This window comes from Lactuca virosa, chromosome 4, assembly GCF_052849685.1.
Source record: "Lactuca virosa cultivar CGN04683 chromosome 4, Lactuca_virosa_CGN04683_v6, whole genome shotgun sequence".
NCBI classification, from domain to species: Eukaryota; Viridiplantae; Streptophyta; class Magnoliopsida; order Asterales; family Asteraceae; genus Lactuca; species Lactuca virosa.
Window position 1 is genome coordinate 2,768,834 of NC_136429.1, and position 13,569 is coordinate 2,782,402.

At 38.9% G+C, this 13,569-nt stretch overlaps 1 protein-coding gene across 1 annotated transcript; it reads left to right on the top strand.

The window, feature by feature from the left end:
• Positions 1–10,394: 10,394 nt before the first annotated feature.
• LOC145109603 (bidirectional sugar transporter N3-like) lies at positions 10,395–12,775 on the top strand. The gene is made up of 6 exons (XM_079046799.1): positions 10,395–10,555; positions 10,668–10,704; positions 10,792–11,005; positions 11,121–11,279; positions 11,399–11,518; positions 11,914–12,775. The coding sequence occupies exons 1-6, from the start codon at positions 10,504–10,506 to the stop codon at positions 12,220–12,222; spliced, it is 891 nt and encodes a 296-aa protein (XP_078902925.1). The 5' UTR covers positions 10,395–10,503; the 3' UTR covers positions 12,223–12,775.
• Positions 12,776–13,569: the final 794 nt, after the last annotated feature.

Sequence of the window (13,569 nt, forward strand, 5' to 3'; positions counted from 1 at the left end):
GATGGACTCAATTTTCTCGATCCATTGAGTCAGGGCAATGACACCTCCAGTGCCGTCGAAGGATGTGGGTTTTGCATTCATGAAGTCTTTATAGGAGCACTCCTTTTGGTGTCCCTGACCACCTTCATGATTTTGGGGATGCGTACCACCTCCCTGTCCACCAGATCCGCCAGGATTCATCTGTGACATCGCGGCAGCCACAGCAACAGTAACAGCTTCTTGAAACATAGCGGGATCAAACTGAGGGGGTGGTGGTGGTGGTGGAGTGTCGTTTTTCCTTCTGATGGGACTTCTTCGGGGAGGCATGTTGTTCTAAAAAGAATCAGGAAGAAGAGGATGGTAAGTCCTCTGAATTGAATCAAGAGATATGAAGCAAAGATATATCTCATAATGATTGTTGGAGTGTTCTACTAAGCAATAAGCAAGGGAAAGTTACTAATGCAAGTAAGTAATCTCTAAAAGGGATGAGTAGCAACACTTGGAATGAATTTCTACGAGGTATTTCGGCTCTGACTAAAATACTCCTATAGTATTTTAAGTTGTACGGATACCGGGTAAGTTTTAGGCCTGTTGCAACACAAAAGTCACTCCCAAGCACATGTTGGTCATGTCTCGAATGAATATAGTTGATCAGGCTATATTGACCCTAGACACGATTACATAGCTGCCCAGGTTTAACCGCAGTGTTCAACATCCATAATACTTTTGTTATGTTCTACTTAAGACACAGATTCTGTTACTATGATATACTTATATACTTTTTGTAAAATACTTTATATTTTAAAAGGATACTTTTAGTTCAGAGCACTTCAGCCCCTTAGTGTTTATAGTTGTATACCATGTAAGGTTCGGTATACTTAGTTCACTATAAACAATAGCTCTGATACCAATCTGTCACACCCCGAAACCGAAGGCGAAAACGTTCCAGGGCGGAGTGACGTCATGCGTAGTATCACAACAGTTGTATCATAGTAAGCATAGTAAACACAACCATTACATTATAATATGAATATTTACATTGTTCAAAAACATGATTTATACATAACAGTATAGCAAAAGTAAAAGACGTGAATCCGAAACGCTCCGTCTTCTCAAAAGTCGGCAGGAAAACCTGTCTATTGATGCCCTGAGAATACAAGCAGTTTTAAAATATATCAGCATAAAGCTGGTGAGTTCATAAGCGTTTAGTTCTGGTGAAAGAAAGGTTTCTTTGATACTTTGAAAAGTGTTTATCAAGAAAATCCCATATTTTCTTATGAAAGATGTTTGATTTCCCATTAGTTATATGATAAACCACCTGTTTATGAAAGTTTGAGTTATCCCAAGAAAATCCCATATTTTCTTATGAAAGATGTTTGGTTATCGATTCTGAAAGAGAAGTACAAGTATCTACCATACTTGTGTCGTTAGATGTAGTTTCCTTGAAAGACCCTGTTTATTCTCCGTGAGATGTATTAGTCTTATTACAAAAATAGAACTAATAAGTAGGTAGTGAACTAGATCCTAAGGGTATTATCAATACCCTCTAGTAATCAAATCGGTTATTACTTTGAGGTTAGTTCACTAGATTCATTATTACAAAAGTAAATCTCTGTTATCTAGGTTGCGAGTTTCATAACCATACATTAAACTGGATATGGCACGTACGGTGGCCAATATCATTTTATGACCTTGTTACCCGTAGACCTGACGGTCCCACTATAGCTAGCAGCGAGGTGCGGGATAGTCAGTCCCGTATAGATTTATACACAATAGTCACGCTCTCCCTCCAAGAGATTCTGGTTACAAGGGTAGTCCTACACTCACGAATCCGGTAGAGTGTTACCAAGGACGTGTCTCCAATCCTTATACTAACAAATTTACAAGTAATAATATAGAAAACCCTGTTTATGGTTGGTATGAATCCTTTGTAAAACATCACAATTTATGACAAGATTCATAAGTTCCGTGCTTTAGTTTTGAAAACTGTTTCTACGAGTTAATTTCTAAATCGAATGGTAAAACGGTTTTCTATGTTTGAAAGCATACTGAACATGTAATTATTTTAAACAAAATAATATATTTGAGCACAAGTTTCCTTGTACTTTTGCTTGTATTCCCCCCTGAAAACATGAAAAACTCGGAAAAGTGTAGGGGTATGAACTCACTGTTTATCGTAGGATCCGAAAGCACAATTTGTTACGAGTGTTGAGTGTCAACCGATGTTTCGTACGCGAGTGGATCCTATTATCATGTGATAACACGTATGTATGTTAGAATTAGGGTGTTTCATGACTAAACATGACGGGAAACCACCCTAAAGACATGGAAAGGCTTGTCGGGACCCTATATGATCAAATAAGGGAGGTGTACGGCCATTTGTGTGGGTGTGCGGCTAGGGTGTACGGCCAGGCTGCGTGTGCGGTTACACACAGGAGTGTGCGGCCGTATAGAGGGTGTGTGCGGCCGTACACAGGAGTGTGCGGCCGTACACTCCTCGTTTGTGTCCGAAATGTCGATTTTTGAGGTGTTTTCGAGGTGTTCTTGTGCTAATACCATGTCCTATTAGTAAATGAAGGCCAAAACTCTTCACTTTGGAGAGTTTAGTGTGTGTGCGGCCACCTTATGAAGGTGTGCGGCCGTACACCTTCAAAGGATGAAGAACACGAAGAACACTATGAGTTTTAAGCTTAGATTCAAGTGTCTTACCAATATAACAAGCTGAATGATGGAGTGCTTCACGTTTTTGAGGCCCTTAGAGTGTTCTTGGATGATGTTTCTAGAGAGAGAAAGTAGAGAGAGAGTACGGTGCAGCCAAAAGAGGAAAAGAGTGAATGAAGGGGGTCTCCTCCAATATATAGGGTCGGGTGTGAGGTTGGAGGGTGTGTGCGGTTGGGTGTGCGGCTGGCTGGCCGCACACGCGGGTGTGCGGCCGCACACACCTTCTTTGATGTGTTTGGCCCAATTTTGTGATGCTACACACTTTCTAATCCTTCCTAAGACTCATATCCATGTTATACTAAGCCTAGAACACTTAAATTAACTCTTAAACGGCGTTAAAAGATGATAAAATCGAGTTTAATACTGCTATAAAGATCGATTGTACAGGATAAAAGTTTCGAGTTGTCACAAATTTGAATAAACGAGATTTCTATACAATATGTTATGAAAAGTATGCGATTTTAAAATGAAAAATTTGTTTGAAAAATTACGGTGTTACACTACGGCTCTTAAAGCAGTATTCTTCGGTGAAACCGGGATATCTTCACACACCGGGCTTCTCGCGGGCAGAGCTTTAGCTTGGAACTCTTGTCTTCTCGGGGTCTTCGGTGCTTCGGGACTTGCTTCGGGTATCGGGATGATAACGGGGCTTCAGGGGTACTTCAAGACAGCTAGAGAGGGTATCGAGAGTGAGAGAGTAAAAAAGTAGCAACCAAAATCGGCTGCCCTTCGATTTCTATTTATAGGGCTGATTTTCTGGATTCACCTCGTGAATCTAAAAAATTCACGTCGTGAGTTCAGTCAGGCATAGGTCATTGCGTTCGTCATCAGTCCACTTGCTCTGGAAGGCGTCACCTCTGAGTTCACGTCGTGAACACTGTGTTCACGTCGTGAATTCTGTCACAGTGTCGGGGTTTGTGCCCCGAACTTCAGAAATTCATATCTTTCACATACGAGCTCCGTTTTCGACGTTCTATATATGCACGCGTAGGTGAGATTATGCTCTACAACTCTCGTTTAGACTCCGTCGGCTAATTTTGAATTTAACTTTTACTATATAATTTTTAGTAGGCCGGGAAAGGAAAACTCTGTTAGGAATTCACAACTCCTTCATCTGACGTCCGTTTTCGTCTGTGTTTTTACCGCTGGACTACTATTGACGAGATCTTCGATTCTCGTTTAGATTGTTTCGGCTAGAAATCACTCGATCTCATATTCGAACTTTGGGCTGCACACCGCTAAGTCGAAACTTCGAAAAATCATAACTTCCTTATACGAAGTCAGATTTAGATGTTCTTTTTATGCACGCTCTCGGTTTAACGTATTCTACGACTTTCGTTTAGATCACTAAGGCTAAATATCACTCTATCATAAGTTCACTATTTACGTCACGCAGTGTCGTACCGGTTTTGTCGCGAAACTTCGACATGTCATAATTTCTTCGTTATAACTCGGATTTCGGCATTCTTTATATATTCCGAAACCTTGCCACGACCACTACAACTTCATGTATAGATATCAGGCTTATCTAATATTTTATTATTATGATTATTCTTGTTCTTAATTCATTTAAGTTACACAATTAAGCATAAAACACATAGCACTCAAAATAATACATTTTTATTATTTCATAACGGTTTACAAAGGTTAACCTAGACTATTACATCATCATTAATGCCTAGCCTAGAAACACGGGCGTTACACGCCACTATCGATGCTTGGCATCCTCGGACAAGATAACCTGAACCCTCAACATTTTCATTCCTGTTTACAACCAAATAATAAAATTTATTCCTAGCATAAACCTCGACTCATACCATAACCATAACTGGCTCTCCACTTGTCCTAGAATATGAAATTCCACATTCATTCGCACTGGAAATATTCCCAATAATCCAAAAGATTCTCCTCCACTTGGATTTTGCTGCAATCTTCCAACCCATAACTATTGGATTTCCAAACCATCTCCCAACCTCACTACTACACCACTATCATCATGTGCTTACAAGAACTAATATCCCAAGACCAAACAATCTTGGGTACAGCTACTCCAGAATCAGGTTAAACACTTCGTTACTCCTGATGAAAGTTTGTTGTATCCCGCACACCTTCTCCTCATATAATTCAAAAGCTTTGAACAACCTCAACTAATGAAAAGAACAAATAGACCTAGTATCGGAACATATACGTAACCAATACAACAACTCCCTTACTATTAAGCAAAATCCATGCAACCATGCATCAACCACACCCTGAAGGTATGAATCTGACATCAACTATCCTCACACCCGCGATCTGACGATTCCTTCATTGCCTCGGAGCCAAAAACGATCCCTACGAGCCCCGCATTCCGATCCAATATGCTCACACCAAAACTTCCTTAGACTCAAAGCACTAAAACCAACAAATCAATCCGGCTGCTGAACCTTCAAGTGGAACACTCGGTCTTCCACCACGTAAGGCTTAGTCTGCCATTGGTCGAAGTCTTCTGCATCGAAGCCTAAAACGGTTCACCCAAATACCCTCTAAGCACGGATCTCAATATGAAAAATGGCATATGACAACTCTTTGAAATATAATAACTAGACAATCATAAAGAAACTATGATCCTTAGGTGGAGACTTAACTATACCGAACATATCCTCTCACATACAATCACATGATCATAAGCATAAAAAATAGTAAAGCATGAAGGAAGTGAATACGATACATAACTGCAACTGTATCTGATGGAACTCGAATCTCTTTGGTATGCAACTGAAATGCTCAGCTCCTCACCAATAAAGCCTCCACTCCTCCCTCACAGACATTTGTGATCTTCAACATAGCTGGTAAAGGTGCCCTCACTGCTCCACTCGTCAACCTCGGACAGTTGGCCTTCTAGTGGCCCACTTGATTGCAGTGAAAACAAATCGGACTTGAACCCCGAGGACAATCCCTGCTAAAATGACCAACCTGGACGCAACTGAAGCATCCCCTCCCTTTCTCACGACAGCTCCACTCGTAAGTTCTCCCACATTTGGCATAACGGCCCCGACTCTGATGGCGGTGGTCTGAATCTGCTCTGACCCGCACTTCATCTGAAGTTGCAGCTCAATCTCTTGCATCTTGACCGGCTCACAAAATCCCGAATATCATCATGTAGCATATCATGGTACCTTGTCTTCTTCATTTCCTCATCTGCAGCGTACTGTGGAACCAATAGAGCCCTCTCCTTGAACTTGGTGGTGATCTCCACCACAGTCTCTGTCATCTGGAAAAGGTCCTGAAACTCCCTCACCAACTGTTACACCTCAATGGCTGGTGAAAAATCCGCCTTGAACCTCGCCACGATATCATCCCAAGCCATGGCCACCGAAAATCCCATTGCATGACAAACCTCCTCCCACCAATCACGAGCTCGGTCCCTCAGAAGGCAAGATTCGAATCCCACCTTCGACCTCTCAGGGCAGAAGCTCGTTTGCTGAGCATTCTCCATGTCAGCGATCCATCGTCGACTAGCAATAGGGTCATTCGCCCCCAAAGAACTATGGGGCTCCACATGCCTTTAACTCACGCAAAGAGAGAGTCCAGGCCCCCAGTTGTCCTGCTGCAATCTCGACCCAAAAAGCCCCGAGACGCTCATCAAAGAGCTCCATGATCTCCTCCTTTATGGTGCCAAACATGACAAGATTCGCATCTGAAATATCGGAGTGATCTAAGACAAAACAAACTTGCGAATTCTCTCATCATTTGGCTCAGCACCAGAGCCCGAACCAAAACCAGAACCAGAACCTCCTTTATGAGTGCTCATCACTATACTAAAAAGAAACCATACAAATGATCAAAACATACCCAAAGAATCCTCATTCTACATGCTTCTTAGAATCCTTGTGACTTTCCTTGATTCAAGTACGGATCCTGTGCTTTCAGTAGTACAGGCCCAATACTACCTTCCAAACCTATCCATACTTTCCTCAAGAAGCATCCTAAATCCTCTAAGTCACCTTCTCAAACTGGTACTTTTAAACCAACAAAACAGCGCACCAAACACACTAAAACACTCCCTAGTCTCTCCTAGGATCCCCACCACACTCTGCCATCAGCTGCTGAAGAATTGCTACCAATGTTAGCTAACTATTTAATGAATACGATTACATGAAACAAAGCTTACATAATCATTCGACTAAAAGGACTCAACCCTACAACGGTTAGACTCAGATGAGAGAAACGCAATAGGGCCAAATCAATCACTCTAAGAGTATTTAAACTTTGCAACATGTAACTTAACATATTCATGTAATAATCAACTTACATCAATATGAGTCCTACAAAGCCCAAAGCAAGTAACATTCGAGCAGTGGAACTCTACAGGCCATAAAACATCAACATGTATCCTTCCTAATAGGCATCTCTCCTAATATGCACTCTCCAAATAGGCATCCTAGCATGCAACCCTGAACATATCCTTATGCTCACTTCTAGCATGCAAAGCATATAACATAACAACATGTATGGGTATTCTGTGAATCACTTACTTGAGTTCAGACACACCCGAAAGTGTGTATGAATCCCTCAAACCAAGGCGTTGATACCAACTTGTAACATCCCAAAAGTGCCAGTAAAAAATTTCATTTTAAACATCAATTCATACAACCAGTTGTTCCAAAACAAAACAGAGAAAATGTATTTTCATACATGAGAGTATCTCGAAAGTAACCAATACGAAAATAGTCATCAGGGGATGCGGTGTAGTCAAGCCTGGCCCTTCCCTTTGAAACTGGAGGTACCTAAAAATGTTTAAACCACAAAACCGTAAGCACAAAGCTTAGTGAGTTCTCCAAAATACCACATACCATACATATCATCAGGTACAGCCCGCGCATTAGGTCCAACCCATAATAACGGATCCAACCCTCTAAAACAATGGGCCCAAACTAACATATAAATGGACACATGCCAACGTATCAATGGGTCCAGCCCAACATGCATATGGTCCCAACCCAACATACCTAATAATGGGCCCAACCCAACATACAAATTGGCCTAACTGAACCTACACATGCACGAGTCACAAAGACAACTAGCACACTCCAGTGGGCCGATATTGATGCCTTTAACCACGAGCATAGTAAGAAGACTCACCTCAACCCTGACGACAAAATAAACCACCCACTCGAGCCGACAATATGAAGCCTCCCCTTGGTAAACATATCCATAATAAGACCCTAATTAACAATTAAGGAAATAACTGACCCATGAAAGTTCTCGGCTCACATTTAAACCTCCTTTGGGTAAAAGACCATTTTGCCTTTCCCATAATAAGTCCCAACATGGTTGACCAAAAGTAAAACCTGTTAAAAAGTCAACGGTCAAAACTTTGTTGACTTACTCCATGCGTACCTAAACTATGCCCTACGTACAGAGGTTATACCCTGCGTACATCCAATTATCCCAAAACTTCTATTAAGCTCTTAATACATTAACCAAACTCTCAAACTCCTAGATCTGATCCAAATGAATGTCTTAATGGATAAAGTCTCTGACTTTATCCCTTTGCATCGACAAGATGAACACACAAAAAAAATTCTAAGTCCAAGATGACACCTTTTGCTCAAGAACCCGTGCTTGGATGGATTAGAATGCCCAAGCTCTCATGTTTATGACTCTATAACCTAAAAAAACATCAGAATGAGGCATTCTAATGGTCTGGAGTAACTCATACTCACAAGGGCCAAGATTATGGGACAAAAAGTATAACAACCCATGATTTACTTAGATCTAACAAAAGGAACATCAAGATACAAGTTTTTGACATTCTAAAGATAGGCGATGAAGTGCAAAGTCTGGATCTACAAAGCTTGGTGCTCATAATTTCTTCTCCAGTGGAATCCTTCTTCAAGAATGCACACAAAAATCACACTAATTCTCCCAAAATTTACAATTAGTGGCTAGGGTTTCAAAGGAAGGATATGAGGTGAAGGAGGCTGGTTATGGGAAGGTTTCTAAGAAGTTGAAGCCCTTAAATAGGGCTCGAAACCTTAGGATTAAGGTTTTGGTCATCAGCTGTTACGCCCTATGTAACCTAAGTTACGCCATGCATAGCTCATTAAAAATACTATCAACATTCAGCAAGTTACGTCATGCGTAGGGCAAAACCCCAAACTTCCAATTCAACTTCAAACAAGCATAACTTATTCGTTTCAACTCTGTTTTCGGTGTTCTTTATATGTACGGAATGGTATCGAAGAGCCCCATATATCTATCTAGTTACTTTTTGCTTACCACATGTTGAACTAAAACCATAATCCATGCAAGAAGCCCGACATATAACTTTTCCCATTTTACCCTTGGTTCCAGCACACGAATCAATGGCTTAGATCTCATAACAAATATTATCAACCTCCAATAAGGTCCAAACTTTACTTCCTCAAAGCCCCAAAACCATTACATGATCGAATTACAGTCCACAACCCTCAATTAAGAAACATTTAAAAACAGGGTGTTACAATATTTATGTAAAACAATTTAAACCCTAAAATAATCTTTTTTACAGATCAAACAAAAATCATAATAAAATCAGATATTAGTAGACGAAGATGCATTGTCAAGTTTAACAACACAAAAATAAAAATAGAATTGAAAATTCAATGTGATAATTCAAAGCAAAATTAGGTTATAAATATGATTATAGTATAGTTTTCGTACCTTGTTTTTCAAATCGACACATTCCAAATGTTGTTTTTTGAAGATTTTGAACAAGTTTGAATGTAAATTAGGGTTTTGTTTGGATTTTTCCTTCGAAATTGAAATGAGAGAGATATTTGTCTGAAATATGCAGAGAATAAGGTCGGAGAAGATTGTCGTTTTCTGTTTTGCAGAGCATAAGGTTCTAGAAGATTGCTATTTTTCCTTTTGACGTTATTTCCCATCCGTTTTTTGTAATCAAATATGTGCACGTTCGTGTTTTTTGTGTACTCCCTTATGTCATCAGCGGTCCATTTTTTGATCTAATGGTTGTCATTTAGTTTGCAGGTTCTCACGATTTTATTGGTTGTCACAATAACTCGCCTCTCTCTCTCTCTCTCTCTCTCTCTCTCTCTCTCTCTCTCTCTCTCTCTATATATATATATATATATATATATATATATATATATATATATATATATATATATATATATACACACACACCTTATCATTCCTGTAAAAATTAATTAAGGCCATCAAAATATTCTTGGGATATTATAAATTGATATATACATGTATATGTACATATATGTTTTGCACATATAGATTGTATATCTTTATGAACAAAAAGTTCCGAGGTTAATTAAGTTTTTATGGTACTTTGCGTGTACCTTTATTTTAAGAGACGTAACATGTATGTATTAATCTACAGCAGGTTAAATTGTTAGGAGGTGAGGTGGAGTAATTATTTAACTTGACTCAATTCAAACAAAACATAAGTAGACAACGTTGTTGGGGGATGATTAACTACTTGTTTATAAAAGGAAGGAAATTTAGAAGGCATTGCACGCAAGAGTAAAAAAAGGCTACTCTAAATAGCAATTAAATTAAAGTTGTTTTTGTTTGTTTGTTTGTTGAGTGTATGAATTTACGATCCCACTTGTACTGTACGTACCGGGTTCAGTGCTTCTCTACAAAGTATATCAGTGCTTCGCATATAAATACTTCCATAACATAAGACATCTTTCCTCGTGTTCTCATTAATTAATTATTAGAGTGGACGTGATCAGGGCAGGAGTCGTCAAACAACCTTACATTCGACTGACTCTAACCTTAATTAAACCTTGTACGTACGTAATGGAGCTTTTGAATGTTCACCACCCTCTGGTTTTTATTTTTGGCCTTTTAGGTAACCTCCGATTATCATATGATCTTTTGTACAAATTCACTTACTTTACTTTTATATACTTTCTCCTTGTTTATCTTATTATTATACTATTATTGCATGTAACATGTTACAGGTAACATTATTTCCACCGGGGTCTACTTTGCTCCGATGTAAGTCCACATTAATGGATGGTACCAAATTAATTGTAAGTATATGCATGCATGTGTGTTTACTAATTGTGGATTTATTTTGATCAGGCCAACAATTATTGAAATATGCAAGAGAAAATCGACAATGGGGTTCCAGTCACTGCCATACGTTGTCTCCCTCTTTAGCGCATTGCTATGGTTGTACTACGCCTTTATCAAAGGAGGCGGCACGTTCCTTCTAATCTCCATTAACACTCTCGGTACCTTTATTGAATCCGTTTACGTCATCATTTTCCTCGTATATGCTACACCAGACACCAAGGTACTTCAACTTGACGTTTCCGTCCCGCTAGCTATATCTATATGTCGACATATATACATAGAAACCTTGTGTACGTACGTGTGTCTAATTACACCATGGTTGTTGCTCTATGTAGAAGCAAACGTTTAAGGGTCTGGCTGCTACCATGGTGTTATGCCTTGTGATTTCTCTGGTCACACTCTTGTCGTTCCATGGATCAACAAGGGTCCTAGTTGTTGGATGGATTTGTGTTGGGATATCCATATGTGTTTTTGCAGCACCTCTCACTATCGTGGTGAGTCACTCATATATAACTCATAACTCAAAATTAAGTAGCTTGTAAAATTGAGATTCCTCCGGAAAGAAGGAAAAAAAAACTAACCCCTCATATAATTTTGGTGTGAATTTGAACAGTTTCAAGTTGTGAGAACAAAAAGTGTTGAATTCATGCCATTGTCACTATCGTGTTTCCTGACACTAAGTGCGATGATGTGGTTCGCTTATGGGTTGTCCCTCAAGGATATATGCGTTACGGTAAGTATAAACTTTTTGCGTATTTAATTAAAATGCCTGCCAACCTCTTTTAATTCCACTTATAAATAAAACGTGCTCCAAAATTCTAAACCTTAATTTACTTCTTGTAAAATATTACAAGTTATGTATAGTTATTTTATCAAAACAGTAGGGTCTGGAAGTATTTAGTTTTCCTATACAATTAATGAAACTATTTTTTGTATAAGTAGTGGATGTGATTTAAGCATAAGAATTTTAATGAGGACATATATATATATATATATATATATATATATATATATATATATATATATATATATATATATATATATATATATATATATATATATATATATATCTTTGGGATTAATGGTTAAAGGAAAATAATGAATTATGTTTGGTTATATAATTTGTAGGTGCCAAACATATTGGGATTCCTATTGGGAGTAGTTCAAATGGGACTGTATGCATATTACCGAAACGCAAGCAAGGAGACAAGTATCGCACCGGAGAAAAAGCCCAAAGAACACATCATAAACATAAACTTATCCATGTTATCAAACTCAGAGGTGCATCCAGTGGATTCAGGGCGAAGTAGTGAAGCAGACGAAAAGGATCAGAAAAAAAGGCCCGATGATGATCAGAAAGAAGAGGAAGCATGTGGAATTGAAGTGGTGAAGTTGGATACGGGTGTAATTGTGGTATGTGCCAGCCTAATTAATTAATTAACCAATCCGATTTAGAATTAGTAGTTGTGGATCGAGATGTCCAGTTTGTTTATTTATTGTTGCTGAGACTAGTGGTGTCGTGTAGGGTAGAATTGTTTTAAGTTTAGGTATATTTTGATGAGACAACAACACACTCTCTCTCTATCTATCTCTCTTTCTCTCTCCGTAACAGAAATCCATCCAAAAAAAGCTAAAACAAACTCCATTTGCATTTGCTTTTTCTGATGCAAATTCGACATATACCGATACCTACATAAGAACACTGCATGCCAATTATAGCAACTCTACTACTTAGAAATACACATATAAAATAAGATATTTTCAATTCATTCAACACCAAAGTTCCAAATTTGCCATCGAACGTATTATTTGTGTATTTTACACCGAATCATCCAAAAATAACAAAAATATCCCTTACTTCAATATGTTTTGTGGGAGAGAGTGAGAGACAAGGATGGCGACACATGGGGCTAGGAGCCGGGGGGGCATTCGAATGGGGATGATATTGGCTAAGGGTAGGTGGATGAAGGGTTAACTTGTATTTGTTTATCTCTTTAACTTATATTAATGATGAATTCCGCTTTCTAAGTGATTGTATCCTTTAGTTTATTTGTTTGAATGGAAAAAAGTGTTATTTGGTATAAGGCTTTCTCATTAGATAAAGGTAAACATATATACATACACGTTGGAGCTCCCCCATTTGGTTAATATGGTGTCTAACGAGGTGTTTGTAACAAGGAGGTTATGGCTTCAATCGCAGACATATATTAACTCGTTTTTCAAAAAAAAAACATTTATGCATACATCATACAAGGCTAACACAAAGTGAGCGAGCCATGACCAAGAGGCCCAAAGACACTAAGTACAACATAAAAATACATACAAACAATATATAATCAAATATATACTAACATCCCCTTCGGTCATAACGGGAGGAGAAGCCGATATGTTCAGACCGAAGCATGTGTATTGAGATGACGAGGGAACATGTAGAACCTGAATATGACCAAGAGCTAGTTTTCCAGGATAAAATGAATGTCGATCTCAATATGTTTGATGTGTTGATCTTGCACTGGATTCATAGATAGGTACATAACGCTAGCATTGTCACAATAGACAGTTGTCGCTTTTGATGGAGTAAAGTGCAGCTCACGAAGAAGATCTCGTAAACAAGATGTCTCAACAACAACATTGACTATGCTTAGGCACTATGCATCTTTACTAAAACAAGAAATGATGTCTTGTCGTTTGGACAACCAGGGGATGATGTTGCTGCCAAGAAATATGCACCAGCTAGATGTGGAACCTTTGTGGAGGGACATCCCCCCAGCCTACATCAGAGTA

Excerpts from the sequence above, each read along its gene's own strand:
- LOC145109603 (XM_079046799.1), top strand. The coding sequence starts at position 10,504 with ATGGAGCTTTTGAATGTTCACCACCCTCTGGTTTTTATTTTTGGCCTT. Across the intron at positions 10,556-10,667 it reads TTTTATTTTTGGCCTTTTAG|GTAACATTATTTCCACCGGG; the intron begins GTAACCTCCGAT and ends AACATGTTACAG. Across the intron at positions 11,006-11,120 it reads ATGCTACACCAGACACCAAG|AAGCAAACGTTTAAGGGTCT; the intron begins GTACTTCAACTT and ends TGCTCTATGTAG.